We start from the raw sequence: 18749 nt of genomic DNA, 5'->3' as shown, positions 1-18749 counted from the left end.
TGGGGAGCATCAGGTGTGTGAACAGCGCTACTGAGGGGAGACGTAGCTGCCCAAACCTGACTCCCAGCCCACCTGAGGTCCAGCTCACCTGAGTTGCCCTCCCAGGTGGCTCACAGGTTGCAGTCCTGGTGCTGCCACTGGCCCTCTGTGTGACCTTGGACAAATCCCTGGCCGTCCTGGGTGGACCTCAGTTTCTCCTTGTGAATACTGATGAGTCTCGACGGCTCTGGACGCTAGTGGTCTTGCTCTGGTTGCCCAGGTCCGCTCCCGGGACACCGACATCCTTGCCAGTCAGGGTTGTTGTGAGGATTAAAGATGATGGATATAAAGTCTTCATTCCTGTTACACGGCAGATACTCACCAAGTAAGAGCTGTCATGTCTGTGTTTAAGAAGACAGAAAAGGAAAATATTTTAGGAAAATGTCTATGTAAGATTAAGGGAATAAACTTCAGTTATCTTGAAAGTTTATTGATACTAAATGTTCCCACTGATTCTGGATAAAACTATCACACACACTGTGTGTCCAACACTATTCTCTTTTGTTTGCATTAACTCATTTAGTCCTCACAACAACCCTTGTGATAGGTGTTATTATTATCCTCATTTTACAGATGAGAAAGCTGAAGCACAGAGAGGTTAAGTAACTTGCCTGAAGTCACAGGCAGCTATCAAGTGGTGAGGCCAAGATTCTAACCCAGGCAGTCTGGCTCCAGAGCAAGGGAAAGAATAAAACCTGCTGTACCTTGGGAGTGTTGTGAGATTCAAAATAAGCTAAGCTTTGGGAAAGTGGTTCATAAATGCTGTGTGCATTCTAAGAGCTTGTGTAGCAGGCAGACTGGGACTGGGGTTAAGATACAGACTCTAGTCTGGCTGCTTGGGTTGAGTTCTAGCTCCTGCCACTTAACTAGCCTTTGTTATCTTGAGCAGATTGCTTAATCCTCTGCTTCACTTTCTCAACTATAAAAATTGGGGTTGTAAAAGGACATACCTGATAGGATTATTTCGAGGATGAAATGAGTTGGTACACGTGAAGGATTTAGAATAATGCCTAACAAAGTTCTAAGCAAATGATGGTGATGAAGATAAACATGATGATGAAGATGTCCAGATGTCAAAGAAAAAGAACAGGAAAGAAGCCTTGAAGTTTGAGAACCCTTGGATTGAATCCCAGTCCATAATTTTTTTTCTTTTTTTTTTGCCGTGCCGCTTAGCTTGCGGGAATCTTAGTTCCCTGACCAGGGACTGAACCCGAACCCCCCAGCAGTGAAAGCACCAAGTCCTGACCGCTGAACCGCCAGAGAATTGCCCCCAGTTCCTAATTCGATCTCAGGAACATTTCTAAACTTCTGACTCAAATATTCTCAAAACAAGAGTTTCCCAGATTAGAGGTAGTGTATGTAAAAGCCCTCAGCATAGTGCCTGCCACTGAGCAGAAACTTGATAAATAGTAGGTCCTTCTCCATTCTCTCAAAACTAAACATCTACTATGTGTAACAGTGGTGCTAGGCTCCGTGGAAGACACAAATGTGAGACATTCTCTGTACCTTCAGATAGAAATCTGAAGAGTGAGACTAATATGGTCGTTGATAACCAATATAAGGAGTAAAAAATATATAGTGCTAAATGCTCTGAGAGAAAAATGTAATCTCTGAAGAAGGAGGTAGTCCTCCACTGGGGAGATACGGGAGGGCTTTCTGTAGGAAGTGGTGTTGGTTGTGGGCTTGGAGGCTGGGTGGGACTTTAATTCCACCCAGGATTAGACTGGGCTCGGGGGCCTATAGGAGCCCAGGCTTCTGAGGCCCTGTGGTATTCATGCCTGTGAGCCTAGGAGGAAGTTGGCTACCTGCAGTGCCCAAAGCTGACAAACTGGGCAAAGCTCTGTGGGCTGAGGAGTTTGGGCCCATGGGAGCACTGTAACTGGAATTTCCAGATCTGGAAGCTCCAGCTTTGTGGTCAAATAGGCAGCATTCGCGGGCCCTTGTTGATCTGCCTAGACCATGACATGAGTGCTCAGAGAGAGGGGGAAAGGTTGTATTTTCTCTGCTGCTTACCAAGGAAAAGTGAGAGAAACTGCCCAGATGATCCTTGAGGCTTCTGCCCTCTGCTTTGCCCAGGCCTCCCACTCCATGCCCCGCCCACCTGCAAACCACAGGCAGGGTTGGGAGGGAGCAGCAGATGGGGCAGACAGATCTGGGTGTGAGGCTTGATCTCAGGGAGGTCAGTTAACCCCTCTGAACCTCAGTTTCATCAACTGTGCAATGGGGGTGAGTATTTAAAAGGGTGAAATTAAATGAGAATTTGTGTATAACACCTGGCTTAGGGCTTGGCACATTACAATTAGTCACCATTTATTGACACGTGATTTGTGTTGCACAAGACCTAGGATACAGACCCAGCGCAAAAGGAGACAGCAGTGGTCCCATTGCCACCGTGTCCCTGATCTGCGTTCAACCCCCATACTCCCTCGCAGAGAGAAGTCTCCAGGGACCCCTGAATCCATCCTGCACACTGGACCTCGGCGTGATCCTTCTCAGATACCTCCTCAAGGTGCTCCCTCGCTCTCTGCCTTTGGTTGCGCCTCCCACGGAAGCCTGCTAGACTGCACTGCCAGGGGCTAACCTTGCTCCAGAGCTGATTCTTCCACTTGTTAGTTGTTTAAAATAAAAAGTAAAAATGTACATGACCTAAGGCAAAATACGGGGTTTCAAAGAAAGTGTGAACTGGAGACAGGTTCATCCTCCTCTGCCCCCCGTTCTCTGCTGGGAATCAGAGGTCTGTGGACAGGGCCATGTCCCAGTGCCTCGCTTGGTCCGCAGCCTCCACCGCCAGGCCCACGCAGCTCCTTCCTGTCTGTCCGCCCCCATGCCTGCCTCTCCTGCTCTGGGCCCTGCACTTGGGGGCAGTCCCGAGCCCCTGAGCCCATCCAGGTACAGCCCTGGCAAGGCAGGTTCTGCACTTAGGCAGGTGGGAAAGGCATTGGTGACACCATCACCCATCGATACGGAGGACGGGCTCTATACTGGAAGTGGAGGGGCCTGGGGTCGGTCCTGGTGCTGCCACTGGCCCTCTGTGTGACCTTGGACAAATCCCTGGCCGTCCTGGGTGGGCCTCAGTTTCTCCTTGTGAATACTGATGAGTCTCGACGGCTCTGGACGCTAGTGGTCTTGCTCTGGTTGCCCAGGTCCGCTCCCGGGACACCGACGTCCTTGCCAGGCAGGGAGGCGGCGCCCGGCCGCGGCGGGGAGGAGCCACGGGCCCCGCCCCGCCCAACCCGTCCAGGTGCTGCCGCCGGAGCCGCCGCTACCGCTACCGCTGCCACGAGGGGCCGCCAGCGCCTCCATCCAAGTCCGGCCTGCGTCCATGGCCTTTCTGACCGCCTGGAAGGGGGCGGCCTCCGGGGAAAGCGACCGCAGGTACCAGGCGGGGGCGGGGGGACTCGGCGGGAGGCACTGATGGGACCGAGGGGCGTCTGGAGAAGAGCCGACGGGAGGGGCAGCTGACGGGACAGAGCTGGAGACAGCAGTGTGCGGGCTGCTGGCCGCGGGGTAACGGCCGCAGGGCCCGGGGAGGGGCAGCCCAGCCCCTCTCACCCCAGCCCCCCCCCCCCCCACGTATCCCTTGCTCTCGTGTTATGGCCCCCAGCAGGGCTGGGCCTGGGGGTGAAGAGATACACCCCCAACACCCCGGTCCCACCCGAGCCGCGCTTCCGGTGCCGCAACCTGTGAGGGCAACTCAGGTGAGCTGGACCTCGGGCGGGCTGGGAGTCAGGTTTGGGCAGCTACGTCTCCGTCTCGCCTTAGCAGTGTTGCTCACGCACCTGATCCTCCCCAGCGTTGCATGAGCAGAAATAGGGGCACGTGTGCCCGGACAGGTGAGAGCAGATACACTATCCCCCGCCAGGGGATGTTCACATCTGGGGGCAGCAGTGTGGAGGGAAATCCTGCGTCCCAGTGCCTGCCCATGGTGGAACTGTGTGCACCACAGCTCCTCCAAGGTCAGCCCTTCAGGGATGTGTCATTGCCTCCTGTGTGTCACCTCCAACTCCCAGCTGTCCCCACCTCCTGGGTGAGTTGGTGTCTCCAGATGTGTTCTCATGAGAAAGGGGAGAGGGGACAGCCCTGACCTCTCTTCTGAGCTGTGACCCCCAATTTCTTTCCTTTATATATTTAAAGTTCACTCTGCCACTCCCTGGAGAAGGGCAATCTAACTGCCTTCCCAACACCTGCATCTGACTGTCACATGGGCACATCAAACTCGGCAAGCCCCAAATCAAACGTCACATCTTCACCCCCAAACCTGTTCCTCCTCCTGTGTCCCCATGGCATAGTCATCCACCCAGTTGCCCAAGCCTGCAACCTGGGAGTCATCCCTCTCACCTCCCTCCTTCTCCTCCACCCTGGTCTCCAAGTTCTGCTGATTTTATCTTTTTTGATGTCTCCCAAAGCTGTTCATTCCCCCTGGACTATTGCAATAGCCCCTAACTTTTCCATTTCCTTCAGTCTCCCCCTTTCCATGCATCCTTCAGACTTGTCTTTTCTAAAGCACAAAGCAGACCATGTCATTTTTCTGCTTTAAAATTCTTCTATGGCTCTCTATCACAGAGGTGAAAGGTCAAGGCTCTCCAGGGGAGAAGCTGTGACCTGCCCACGCCCGCTCCCATCACTCTCTGACCCTCACTCTGGTCCGGCAAGAACGACTGGCTTTGTAGGGCTCTCACAACTGTGCTGGGCTGCTCAGGGCTACCTCTGCCTGGAATGCCATCCTCTACTCCTGACATTCACCCTATAAGATTCAACTTTAGGTGACCTCTTTTCTTATTAAAAAAATTTTTTTTGACTTTTAAAATAAACTTTTAATTCAAGGGTAGCACATATACAGAAAAGTGCACACATTTTAAGTGTACAGCTCAATGACTCTTCACAAAGTAACCAGCACCCATGTAACCAGCACCCAGATTAAGACACAGACTATTACCAGCCCCCTGAGTCTCCCTTGTGCCCCTCCCAGCTGCAAGCCCCCAAAGGTAACTATTGATACTATCCTGACTTCTAATACCATAGGTTTGATTTGTCTGGGGTTTTTTGTTTTTGTGGTTTTTTTGTTTGTGTGTTTGTTTTAATTGAAGTATAGTTGATTTACAATGTTGTATTAATCAGCAAAGTGATTCAGTTATCCATATATATATATATATAGATAGATAGATAGATAAGAATATATATATATTCTTTTTCAGATTTTTTTCCATTATAGGTTATTATAAGATATTGAATATAGTTTCCTATGCTATACAATAGGACCTTGTTGTTTTTTTTATATATAGTAGTTTGTATCTGCTAATCCCAAACTCTGAATTTATCCTTCCCCCACCCCCTTTCCCCTTTGGTAACCATAAGTTTGTTTTCTATGTCTGTGAATCTATTTCTGTTTTGTAAATAAGTTCATTTGTATCATATTTTAGATTCCACATATAAGTGATATTATATGGTATTTGTCTTTCTCTGTCTTACTTTAGGTGACCTCTTTTAGAGAACCTTTCTGACCCCACCCTGAGTCAGGCTCAGAGGCTTTCTGGGCTCCAGCATCTTTGCTTCCCTCTCATGGCTCTCATTCAGTTTTTCAGCAAACATTGTTGGGCACATACCATGTTCCAGGCATTGTACTAGGTGCTGCGGATATGGTGTTACTTAAGACATACAAGCCCCTGCTCTCAGGAGACCACATTCTAGTGGGAAAGATGGATTAAACAACTAGGCAAATAAACAAGTAAACACCAGAAACAGATGCTGTGTAAGGCTTAAAACAGAGCGACGTGATGGACAGTAAAATCCGTCTTGCCCAGAGCATTCCCTGCAGTGAGGATAGCTCCTGTCAAAGCCTGAGATGTGTCTGAGGAACAGAAAGGTGTGTGTGTTGTTGAGGATCCCTGCCTGCTGGGATCCAGGAGGCAGGCTCCCCAGAAGAGGGCCGAGTTTGGATTTCATTGTGTGTTGGGAGCCACTAGAGGGCGTTAAAGAGGGGACTCACGTATTTAAAGATGATCCAGCTACCCCATGGAGAAAGGATTTTAACGCTGGGGCATGGTCACCCCTTTCTGTCTCCCCACTACATGTGGAGAGGGGACGGGGTTCATCTGCCCCCATGTCCCCGAAGCCCAGCACAGAATGCTTCGGTTTTGATGAGAACCTGGGGGAATGATTTCTGAGGAGGGTGAGATCACAGTTGGGGTGCTGAGGAGTGGCTGGGTTTGCATGGATTTCTTGCCTGCCTGCCCTACTGTAAGAACCCAGCTGTGCTCTGTCCTGCAGGCACCCTGCGTGCTGGAGTGTAGGTGAGGGCCTCAACATATGTACCTTTCTACTTCAGCTGGAACTTGCTGGACACAAATACCCAGAGAATTCTGACTCCCAGTTGCCCTCACAAGATCTCACACCTGGGGCAACAAACTAGGTCTCCTTTCTCTCAGCTCAGGACCTGTGACTTCTCCACCCTCAGGCCTCACCCACCACGCTGCCTGTCTCCCACAGCCTGGCTGAGGGGTGAAGGGCTTGGGAGGGTTCCCGGCCCCTGCTCTGCCACTTACATACTGGCTCTATGACCCTGATTCAGTCGCCTGACCCATGTGAGCCTTAGTTTACTCAGCTATCAAATAGTAGCTACTTACCAAGTGGCGGAACACCTGGTGAAGCCACATTGGTAAAGGACCTAACAAAGAGCCACCGAGCATATTGGGCGACCAGTAAATGTGAGTTCACTGGTACGAGGGAATCTTCCTTCTGAGGTATTTGCATTGAACAGAGGGGATTCAGAAAGGTTTGGGAGCCAATGGTGGGATTCCAGGCACCAGGACTGGGTAGCCAGGGACCGTTAGGAGAGGGAGATGATGCCTGTGCATCTTAAGATGGGGATGGCCACCTACTCGGCCGACAAACAGGGTCCCTTCCCAGTCAAACCAGTAGCCCCTGCCCCCACCCCGTGGCTGCTCCCGTAAGAGACAGCACCAGGAGCAGAGAGGGAAGTGCAGGCAGGCAGAACGCTTTTTTTAAATTAATTAATTAATTTCTTTATTTAGTTTGGCTGCGTTGGGTCTTCGTTGCTGTGCGCGGGCTTTCTCTAGTTGCGGTGAGCGGGGGCTACTCTTCGTTGCTGTGCGCAGGCTTCTCGCTGCGGTGGCTTCTCTTGTTGCCGAGCACGGGCTCTAGGCGCGCGGGCTTCAGTAGTTGTGGCACGCGGGCTCAGTAGTTGTGACTCGCGGGCTCCAGAGTGCAGGCTCAGTAGTCGTGGCGCACGGGCTTAGTTGCTCCGCGGCATGTGGGATCTTCCCAGACCAGGGCTCGAACCCATGTCCCCTGCATTGGCAGGTGGTTTCTCAACCACTGCACCACCAGGGAAGTCCAGGCAGAACGCTTTTGAGAGAGTAATTCAGTGGCAGAGCTTGTGGGAGGGAGGGGCCGCCCCAAGAATGGAGGGGCCCTGCTGAAGAGGCTGGGGGCCTGCTGGGCTGTTGTTGACAGATTTCTTGCTCTTGGTTTGAGTATGAGCTCAAGGAGCTCTCAGATGCCTCCAGGTAGGGAGTTTCGAATTTGGTGACTGGAATCCTTCCTTGGGACTGGATGTGGACTCAAGGCCAGTGCTGAGTTTTCACCTCTGGGATTCTCAGATCCTGTGAGCTGAGGCATCTGTGATCACCAGACGCATGATTTAAAATTCCAAATTTCTATGATGTTGAAGCTACTGACCCCAGGATTCTGATTTACCCCCTGTTGCTGAGGGCAGCTGCATGGGGTAGGAGGGGGCTCTGGTGTGGGAGGCACAACGTGGTCCCTCAGATCCTCAACCCCTGGTGAGGATATCATGGAAAAACTCCAAGTAACCTTTGTCCCCCTTTGTCAGTTATGGAGGGATTCTGACTTGGGATATTTTTGGTCCTTTCTTGAGGTCAATGGAAAATAGATTATTTAGGTTGCAATTTCAGTTCTGCCAGCATGCCACATTTCCTGAAATCTCTTCAATCTGTAGTTCTAGTTGCTTGAGTTGCTTTGTCCTTCCCCTGAAAATTTCTGCCTCTCAGCTCAGTTTCTGTCTGTGGTCAGCTCCAGCCTCTCCTAATGCTCACCTACTTCTCTACTCAATGCAAGACATGGCTGCCAGCAGTTTCTAAGCTCACGTCCTGGGACAGTAAGACAAAGCAGTGAAAAGTCCTCTGGAGCCACACAGGTTGATTTTGAATCCTGACTCCGGGCCTTTCTACCAGTGTGACCTTGGACAGGTTGTTTAAGTTCTCTGCGCCTCAGTTTCTTCACCTGTAAAGTGAGGGTAATGGTAGGACTTGCCTCACAGGGTTGTTGTGAGGACTGCATGAATTAGGCTATGCAAAGCACAGAGGACCATCCTTGACACATAGTCGGTGCTATACCCAGGAGTGTTACTGATTGTTATGATTAGTCTCCCCAGGCCAGAAGAGGAAGGGGCTTCTCCACCAGCTCTAATATGAAAAAGCTCAGGGAAGTATTCCAATTGGCTCTTCTTTAACCAACCGCTGTGTCCTGGGAGGTGGGGTCAAGGAAGAGAACGCACCTCCCGTTCAGCCATTGGGGCAGGAGAGGAGAGGAGGAGAAACAGTTCTCTAAAAACAAGTGGGTTGCAGGGGAGGGTTCAGGGCGGGGAGGGTTGTAGCATCCATGTGGCCACACGGCAGGCCTTAAAATAAAGCCATAGTTTCATGAAGTACCCAAATTATGATTTCCTTGGAGCACCGCTGCCCATCTGTCTCAGTCTTCCAGCTGTTGTTGACCCCCTGGGAGCTGGGAACTAGTCCCTTATGAACCCCTCTTGGGACCTGTGCCACCCACCACCCCCTGCGATTGTGGCTTTGCCAGCCCCAGTCCCATTCTCTCCATGACTACCACCACCTCCCTGGCCTAGAGAGGGTATAGGCTCTTTGCTTTATCACCCCATGCCAAGGGTGGGACAGACCTTTCCCCTAATTCCCTACCACTTGACTAGGACCAGGCTGTAACTCTTAAGGCCACCTTGGGATGCAAGGAATGAGCAACTGAGTTTTATGATTCTATGGCTCCTCTCCAAGCCCCTCAACCATCCTGGAAGGAGCCTTCCTGCAGAACTTCCACTTCTGGGAGGGCCCAATATATGTCTTCCAGCATCTTCCCTCCCAAGAGAGGAGGAAATCTCTGCCTTAACCAAGACAACCAAGCCTTCCTTTCCTTTCTCAAGATCAACCCTTTCCCAGGTGAACAGCAGTGCAGAAATCTACTGCTTTCAGGTAAAATCCTTTGCCCAGCCTACTAACTGGCTGGTTATATTATAACGCAGACAATTATATTAGGAATTAATACAGTAGGTGGGACATCAGGCACCTGTCCAGGTAGACCTGGGTCAGGTCTATTCCTTTTGATTTCCTTTTTCCCCCATCAGACGAAGTTTGTCCATGCATGTTCCCTCCCATAGCCTCACGGGTTCCCCTTACCCCCTCGCAGAATCGCCCTGCAAGTACCCACCCCCTGCAAAAATTCAACTCCAGCTAAGAAACAGCCTCCCCCAGAGAGAGCATCCAAGTGTCAGATTGAATTAACTCTGCTCTCTTTCCAAGAAAATTGGTGGGTGGGTACTTCCTTTATATCAGTGACTGAAGGGCACACCCAAGCACTGTCCCTGAGTGCAGGCCAGGCCAGTCAAAGGGGAATGGCGGCTCCCCAGGCTCTGAGGACAGCACTGCACTCAAATCGTCACCGTTCTCCACCTTCACTTGCCCCTGCTCCCTCCAGCCACAGCTTCTCTCCCCGACACCCTCTTAACTAGGCCCCTGCCTCCAGAAGACCCTGTGCCCTTCCAGCTCTGATGCCTCAGTGGTCTGTAATAACAGCAAGATCTGCGCTTGGCTGTGCCCTGACTTGACAAGCATCATCACCTTCGATGCACCACAACTCTGACCGGGGGCCTTGTTGTCTCCAATTCTAATAGATGAGGAAATTGAAGCCTCCTCATACTTTCTCAAATGCATAGACATTGGGGTTTTCTTTTTAGTACTGGATGTGTAATTTTGTATTCTGCTTTTTTCATATTTTTCCACCTTCTCAAAAAATCATTCATGCAATAAATATTTATTGAGCACCTACTGTGTGCCAGGCACTGTTCTGGGCACTGAAAATATGTTAGAGAATAAAGCTGGAAAAAAACCCAAAAATAAACTCTTCTCTTGTGGAGTGTAGAATTTAGTAGGGAGAGACAGAGACTAAACGAATAAGCAAAATATACAGCATGTCAGATAACAAGTGCTATGGAAAAAATAATGCAGGGCAAAGGAATTGGGAGAATGAGGGCAATGGTTCCATTTTAAATAGAATGGTCAGGGAAGGCCTCACAGAGAAGGTAACATTTGAGCTAAGTCCTGAAGGAGGTGAGGGACTAATCATGTGAATATCTGCAAGAAGAGCATTCCAGGCACAGGGAACAGGAAGTACAAATGGCCTGAGATGGTAGCGTGCCTGACATATTTGGAGAAGAGCAAGGAGGTCGGTGTGGCTGAATAAGAGAGTAAAGGGAGATGATATCAGAGAGAGAGATGGGGGTGCAGGGCATTCAGGCCTGGTGGCCATGCGAAGACTTTAACTTTTGCACTGAGCACCATGGGAAGCCAGTGCAGAGGTGTGAACAGGAGCGTGACATGATCTGATCAAGTGGGTCTGGTGCTGTGTAGAGAGTAGACAATAAGGGGACAAGGGTAAGAGCAGAGAAACAGGAAACAATGCAGTAATCCAGGCAAATAAATTCTCTATAAATTTAATATCCGCAGAATAGTTCACCCTACAAATTCACTATAGTTCACTGAACTAATTCCTTATTTTTTTAAATATAGATTTATTTATTTTTGGCTGCATTGGGTCTTTGTTGCTGCGTACGGGCTTTCTCTAGCTGCGGTGAGCGGGGGCTACTCGTCATTGCGGTGCACGGGCTTCTCATTGCAGTGGCTTCTCTTGTTGCGGAGCACAGGCTCTAGGCACACAGGCTTCAGTAGTTGTGGCTCGCGGGCTCTAGAGTGCAGGCTCAGTAGTTGTGGCGCACGGGGACCAGGGCTCGAACCCGTGTCCCCTGCACTGGCAGGCGGATTCTCAACCACTGTGCCACCAGGGAAGTCCCTGAACTAACTCCTCATTGATGGGCATTTAGGTTATTTCCAGCTGTATCTTTATTATAGGAAACACTATGATGAACATCAATGTACCATAAATCTTTGTGTCTGTGATTATTTCTTAAGACATGTTTGCTACCCCGGTGTTACTGGTCATCTTTCTGAGGCTTTCAGCCCATAATTCCAGTTGCCCTTCAGAAAGATAGTGCCACTTTCTACCCCCACCAGCAGTGAGTGAGGTAGCACATTTGCCCTGAGGGCATGTAGTAAGTGTCCAGTGGATGTTGCTCTGTCCTTGTGGTCCTGGCCAGGTCTGCGTGCACGTCATAGGGGAAATGCCTCTTCTCTGGACAGCCTTGCATAGTTCCAAAGCTCTTTTGGGTTCATTTGCTTATTTAATGCTCACGACAATCTTGTTATCCCTGCTTTATGGGTGAGGAAATTAAAGCTCAAAGAATAATGATAAGGCCCCATTCCAAGAGCTTTATGTATTTTATCTCGTTTAATCCTTACAGCAACCCAGTGAGGTTGGTGCCATCAACATCCCCATTTCAGAGATGAAGTCCAGGGTGTCAGAGGTGGGGTATAAGCCCTAGCTTGCAAACCTGCTCTCTGAACCGCTCCCTGCCCTGCCTCGAGCTAGTAGGGTGACTGACTTGCTTGGGGCTGCACAGCCAGGACACGGTGGGGCAGGAGTCCAGCCATATCTTCCTGGTCCTGCAGCCCAAGTTCTAACCTCTGACGGGATGCCACTCGATGCCAGAAACCCTTCATTAGCATTCTGTATCTTCTTTTCATTCAGAATTGTTCTTGGTCCTTTGTGCCTGACTGGAGGCTCCTTTCTTAGACCCACCCTTGGCAGCTCCTGGAGACCAGACTTTCATAAAAGAGCTCAGATCCCAAAAGTGAGAACATCAGAGCAGGGAGGGCCTTTGACTTCCTGGTGCAATCTTCTCTCCCTTTTATATTTGGTGGGGAGAGAGAAACTAAGGGCCAGAGTGAGGCAGTAACTTGTCTGAGGTTCATAGCTAGTAGGGGCCAGAGTCCTTGAGGAGGAAGGCAGCCGGCCCAAGGAGCAGGCCTCGTGCTCCCTAAGGGCCTCTCTCCAGGGAATATTGAAGAACTGTGACTGGTTCAGCCCTCTTCCAGGGCCCTTTGTGGATGGGCCTGTTTACTTGTGAATTATTAACGAGCCCAAGCCTGTAACCTGCTGGGTGGGGCTCACTCACTTTAAGAAAACCTGCTTTACAGTCACCAGCTCAGCTGGGCTGGGAGGGCTCTAGGGTCTGAGGTGGGTAGTTCTGGGCTTTAGAGACAGTGGGGCTGGGGCTGGGGGTGGAGGCTTTCTCCAGGGAGAGGTCTGGGGAAAGGCACTGAGAATAGGGAAGGGGACAAGGGGCCACCCAAGTAATGCTCAGTAAGCCTACCAGCATCCCTGAGAGGTTGGCACTATTATCCCAGGTTTACAGATGGAAGACTGAGATTCAGAGAGGAGAACTGACTTCACAACTTAAGCTCCTTCTACGATGGCATCACTTTTCACATGCTCACACCCCTATTTCTGTGACACACATACACACACACACCCATTTCCACACGTTTTCTCTACAGGATAGAATTGAGACCTGGTTTAAGATATGGCTAGACCTGAGTCCAAGTCACACTTGGTCCAAGCCTCAGTCTTCTCATCTGTAGGATGGGAGATAAAGCTACTATGGAGCTTCCTGGAGCATTCTGAGGAGGTTTCACTAAACAGATACTTATTGAAGGCCTTCTTCTTCTTTTTTTTTTTTAAATTTTTTTAATTTGGCCACGCTATGCAGCTTTCGGGATCTTAGTTCCCTGACCAGGGATCAAACCCGGGCCCTGACAGTGAAAGCACCAAGTCTTAACCACTGGACCACCAGGGAATTTCCTGAAGGCCTTCTTAAGCTGAGAGATGGTATTGGTGAAAACAGTCTATATTGAGATGTCTCAGGGCCACTGAGAAGTGCAGTGAGCCCAGTGGTTTGTTCTTGCAGGCTGGGGAGAAGATGAGAGAGGAAAACAGGCCTCGCATCTCCCAGGCACAAAGCACCAGAAAAACAGGTCCCCTGGCAGGGGAGGAAGGAACCCAGGACTCAGGATGCTCTCCTGGTCCCCTGGGAATGAGCAGGTGACCTGAGCAGGGTCACTGGGGTTGGGAGGCAGAAATAATGGTGACTCACAGGCTCCCCAGGGTTGGGGCTAGGCAGGAGCTCTTGGGGGCCGGGAACTACCCAGGTGGAACCCTCAGGAGGGGTGGGCCACTCTGATGCTCTGACTCACCAGGCGAGTGGCCCCAGCATCACTGCCACCGTTGTGGCATGGGCAGAGTTCCAGCTCTGAAGGCAAAGCTGAGCCTCAGTTTTCATCTGTAGAAGGGGGAGAATAATAGCATCTACCTTGGCACTGTCACCACCATTGTCAGAGCACTTATGTAACACCGTAAGCACATGCTAGGCACCATTCCGGGCATTTTACACATATAAATGCTTAATCCTCACAATGACCCTTTGAAGCAGGCAGTACTTCCATCTTACTGATGAGGAAACTGAGGCTCAGAGAGGTGGTTAAAAGTGTGCATTAAACGAGATAATCCACATTACATACTTAACATGTGTGGCACATAATAAGCCTTCGATGAATATCAGTCATTATTATAATCATTACCTCAGAGGAAAATGGTAAAGTGCTAGGCTCAGTGTTAAGGTTTTTGGTGATTAGTTAGGCACTGATACAGAGATGTCTGACCAGGCCCTACCCTCCAGAAGGCCCCAGTCTGATGGCAGAGACAGTCACATACAAACCTCACTCCACCCCCACCACACACAGATGGTGTTCACCCAGGGTGGTAGGGGAGGTCAAAGTGGGTTAGAGCAGTGTGTGCCCAGGAAGCCCCCAGCCTATATAGCACTGTCCCTTATCTGGACTTCTGGAGATGACAGTGGATGTTATCATAGCCCACTCCTTGTAGTTAATTATCTTTTCCATGCCTATGTCAGAATCCCAGTGGTGGGATGACCCTTGCTAGTGAGCACCTGGCCTCTGCTCACATATGGACAGCATAAGAACTCACTACCTTTCCAGGCAACCTGTTTAGATTTAAACAGTAATCCCCCTAAACCTCTCCCCTCTGCCACCAGGCCCAATCTGCCTGGCTCTCCCAGGACCTAGTCTAAGCCCTCTTTCTATCATGGCTGCTTCTACAGACTCCTCCTGTTTCCTTTTCTAACATCCTGGAGCTCAGGGCAGATCCAGGGGTGCTGGAGTCCCTCCTCCTTCTGTCCCCTGCCTTTGTGAAGGGACAGCTCTAATGGCAGCCACGTGCTCTGATGAGTCATGATTAAGAGCATCTGGGGCCTGGACGTGGTAGCTGGTTAACTCTTCATGGGTCAGTGGCTCTTCTGCCAGGAGACCAGGTCGCCTTCAATCCTGGTCCTAGACATATACCTTAGGGCTGGGCACACAGTAGGCATCTGAGGAGTGTTATGGGTGACCCCACATAGGCCCTGGGGATTCAGACGAGAGGGGACCCAGAGGGCAAGAGTGTGCACTTTGGAGTCAGGAGGGTTGAGTTCCAATCACGACTTGGCCATTTTTTAGGTGAGTGGCCTTGGGCAAGTCACATGAACTCTGTGCCTTAGTTTCCCCATCTGTAAAATGGCAGTTATGGGGACTATTTGAGGAGGCGAGTGTGAACTGCTGGCTAGCAGTGAGTGCTAAACCGCGTTATTTTCTGCCTTCTGGTCTCCTGAAAACACAGTCAAGCTGTGGACAAGTGGGTGGGATTAAAATCCAAGCCTGACTCTGGAGGCCGTGCCTTTCTTGGCATGAATGCCCCCCACCAGTGCAATAGGATGATGAAGGGCTCGGGTCGGGGGGCGGTGAAAGTGACAGGGAGGTGGACCTCAGGCCTAAGAGAACTTCCCGGGACCACACTGGTGGGGCTCCTTGAGGAAGGAGCGAGCCCCCGCTCCCGGGGGCATGGGCCGGGCAGACCTTGGGCGCCCCGGGGTCTTACCCGTCAGAGCGGAGGTGGGGCGGGGGGCGCCTTCCGCTGGCGGGCCGGCCCCAAACAGCCCCCGCCGCTGCTCGGCCCGCGTCTGCGGTCGGCCGCGGGCGGGCGGCGGCCTGGCCCCACTGCGCAGGTGGGCAGACCGAGGCCCGGCCCTGCCCCGCCGCCTTCCCCGCCCCCGGCGCGCCCCTCCCCGGCCGCCGCGTCCGCGGCTCGGCGGCACAGCGCCCGCTCCGGGTTCCGGCGGCAGCACCTGGGCCGCGGCTGGCGTCCGCGGGGGCACGCTGTCCGCCCCCCTCGGCGATGACCACGGCCGGCGCCCCGGGCGCCGTGCCCGCGGGGTAAGTGCGCGGCGGAGCGGCCCCGGAGGGCGCGGGCGGGGCGGGGGGCGGCGCCGGGCCTGGCCTCCCCCGAGGCCCGCACTGCGGCTTCCAGCCTCTGCCGGGCGGCACTGCGACCCCCGCCCCTCCCGGCCTCCGGGTGCCGCCGCCGCCTCCGGGGAGCGGGGATGGGGCTGCGCGGGGACGGTGGAGGCCCTGGGCACCCTGGGTCGGTCGGTCACTCCCCGCTGGGTCCCAACTTTGTTAGGAAGCTGTGGCCACAGCCGGGTCAGAGCCTCCTTCCTCCGCTCGTGGCGTTTACACCTCCACACCTGTGGGTGGGCTCTTATTGTCACTTCCGTTACAGGTGAGGAGACTGAGCAGTAGCTCTTAAATGACTTGTCTTAGGTCTCCCAGGAGGTGAGAAGTGGGCCTGGGATTTGAACCCAGCGATGCCAGACAGTACTTCATCTTCAGGGATATTCGGAGGAGTTAAAAGACTAAGATAGGAACCGGCCCGGCCCACCGGGCACAGCAGGAACAGGGGTAGTAAAGGTGGGTGTTGTCACTTTCAACGTGGCACTTCTGCTCATCCCCACCCCACCCCGTTGAGGAACCCTGTAGGACCCCTACACCGCCCCTGTAGCAGTGACAGCTGCCAGCTGCTGGGAGACCTGGAGCAACTCTTTGCCATTCCTGGACCCCCGTGGATAGGGGCTGGGAGCCCTGCGGCTGGGAGCCGGCACTGCCAGGAGGTTGCTGGGCGGAGATCCTGCGCAGGTGAGCTGGGAGGGCTGCCGTTCTGCCTGGAGCCTCACCACCAGGGACAATATTTGCCTAGGGCCTCAGGACTAACACATGAACAGGGAGGTGACTAGGCTGGTGCCAGCTGTCAGCTGGAGGCCTCCACAGGGCCTGTGTGTGTCCCAGGCTGAGGGCTTGGAAGTTGGGTGGCCGGTGGACACCCTGGCCTGGGGGAGGGTCGCCTGGTGAGTCAGGCAGCGTTTTGTATGACATGGACCAAGTCCTTTATCCTCCCTAGACTTCTGGTCCCTCCTTTGGAAAATACAGGGAGGCTGGGCTGGCTGCTCCCTTCCTTCTCTGGGCTGGTCTTTGTAAATCTGGAAGCTGGTTAAATCCCTTCTGCCCAGTCCTGAGCACCACCCCATTGGGCCCAGAAAAATGGTTTCCAGGAGAGAAGGCAGGCATGGAGCAGGGCACCTATCAAAGAATCCTGAACTCCCAGACTAGAACCCTCCTTCATCTGTCTTCCTTGCACACTCACATCCCTGACTGAGTCCTCTCTACAACCCAGGGCTCCTCTGGCCCCTCCTTGGGCCTCCAGGGCAATGAGCTTACCCTTCTAGCACTGGCAGGTCGTCCTCACACTAAACCATACCTGCCCACCTGCATGCCCTCCAGGTCCATCTGGCCCTGGCCCTGGTCAGTGCCATTCTGGTGGGGTCTGAGTAGAGCAGGGGCAAAGCAGTTCCACCTTCACCATAGACACTCATTCAGGCAGTCAACAAACACTCCCAGGCCTGCTCTGGGCCCGGCCCCATGTGTGAGGCTCAGTGGTGAAAAGACCAACATTTAAATCTCCTCCACTTAAAAAATTATGAAATATTTTCAGCCTTCAGAAGAATATCGCAAATAATAAAATGAACTCCATGCCCTTGCCAGCAAGCTTTTTCAGATGTTAACATTGTGCCCTGTTTATTTCATATTCTTTTTAAGAAATAAACCATGGCAAAGACCGTCAAAGCCCCTGTGGACCACCCCTCCCTTCCCTCTACAGAGATAGTCACCATCCTGAATTTTGGTTTTATCATTTCTCTGTCTGTTTTTATTCTTTTGCTGAGTATGTATAAGCCTAAAAAATATGTAGTTCTTTAAATTTTTTCTGTAAATGGAGTCATATAGCATAAATCATTCTGCAGCTTGCTTTTTCTCACTCAGCTTCAGGTTACTGAGATTTAGCTCTCTTGATCCTTGAAGCCCTGGTCCCCACTTGCCTTGAAGTATGATATGCCACCTGATGTAGAGACCATCATTTATTTATTTATCCCGCCTTCTTGGTGAACACGGAGGTGGCTCCCAGTGTCTTGCTATTCAAACAATGAATATTCCTGAATGATTGTCCTTTGCACATATGTGAGTGTTCTTCCAGGTTGCCAGGTAGGAGTGGAGTTGCTGGGATTTTACAGGATATGTGCACTCAATCTTTTAAAGTTACTTAGTTTCATTATAAAAGTGGTGCTGCTCAGTAAAAGAAATGATGGAAATACATAATCTTAGGGAAAAAAAATTGCTAACGTTTCCTGAATACTTCTTATTGTGCTTTCCACTGTCTCAGTCATTCTTCCCAGCAACCCTGGGAGGTAGGTCATTCCCATTTCATTGATGAGGAAACTGAGGCTCATAGAGGTTAAATAACCTTCCCCCGTTTCTCCAACAAGTGATTGCTGAGCTGCAGCTTGAGTCCAGGGTTGTCTGCTTTCAAAACTCCACGCTACCTAGGCCACACCACATCACTCCCTGCCACGTGGTACTCGCTTTATGCACAGCTAAGCGGGACTCTGGGAGCAGAGTCACAATCGTATTTGCAATTTAGAAAGGTCACTGTGGAAGTGACAGGTCCCCATGGATAGGTTGCCTTACCCCCTGAGACAAAAGTTCCCCCTGAATGCTGGAAGGAAGTAAAAGCCAGCTCTGATTCCAGTCTGCTCTCTGAGTGACTGCCTCGCCCTGCCTCCACTGCCCCACCCATCTCACCCTGACTGGGGTCAGGGTAGGAGGGTTTCCTGTCTCCAGCGGAGAAGAGGGTCCCCCAGCTCTGCCCATCAGACACTAAGGTAGTGGTTTCCAGGCAGACCACCGTGGGGAGCTGGGAGGGAAGGGGAGTGGGGTGGCTCTCTTCTCACTTTGGCTTCAAGCCCCTCCCCCACTACGCTAAAGTTCCTGGTGTTAGTCATCACCAGCCATGCTCCACCCTGCTCGGCGTCCTCCCCATACCAGAGTTTCCACCTGGCACAGCAAAGAGGCCACCATCACCACTTGGGAGCCCAGGAATATTTTGGCCTGGGCCCCGGCAGGGTGGTTTGGAGCAGAAAGGCCTTAAAGACATGGGGACAGCCTGCAGAGAAGTGGGGACCTCAGTCACAGCCAGGGGAGGGGAACGGTTTGGCAGGTTGCTCTTGCAGAAAGTATTTCTGTCTTCTCCCAGGTTCCTGGGAGGAGGACATC

General features: G+C 51.9%; 1 protein-coding gene and 1 long non-coding RNA gene across 11 annotated transcripts in view; one reads left to right on the top strand and one right to left on the bottom strand.

Moving 5' to 3' along the window:
* Window positions 1–3329: 3329 nt before the first annotated feature.
* The window catches only part of TTC39A (tetratricopeptide repeat domain 39A), a 60531-nt gene continuing 45111 nt past the window's right edge, over window positions 3330–18749 (top strand). For 5 of the 10 annotated variants that reach the window (XR_005019421.1, XR_005019424.1, XM_036848364.1 and 2 more), the window contains exon 1: window positions 3330–3414. Coding sequence is in view for 6 of the 10 variants with exons in the window: in XM_036848364.1 (XP_036704259.1) it covers window positions 3362–3414 (53 nt within the window). In the remaining 4 variants the exon portion in view is untranslated. Of the gene's footprint in view, window positions 3415–15387; window positions 15525–15897; window positions 16059–16087; window positions 16284–17462; window positions 17658–18749 lie in introns of those variants that run through there. The other 5 variants (XM_036848385.1, XM_036848400.1, XM_036848392.1 and 2 more) reach the window with 5 other exon arrangements.
* LOC118893197 lies at window positions 10262–15302 on the bottom strand. Its single transcript, XR_005019431.1, has 3 exons — window positions 15190–15302; window positions 13455–13540; window positions 10262–10707 (listed from the first exon to the last, which is right to left on the bottom strand). It is a non-coding gene; the product is annotated as an uncharacterized LOC118893197 (long non-coding RNA).

Source organism: Balaenoptera musculus, chromosome 1, assembly GCF_009873245.2.
Source record: "Balaenoptera musculus isolate JJ_BM4_2016_0621 chromosome 1, mBalMus1.pri.v3, whole genome shotgun sequence".
Classification (NCBI taxonomy): Eukaryota; Metazoa; Chordata; class Mammalia; order Artiodactyla; family Balaenopteridae; genus Balaenoptera; species Balaenoptera musculus.
The sequence above is the reverse complement of the archived record's forward strand: the minus strand, read 5'-3'. Positions and strand labels throughout refer to the sequence as shown.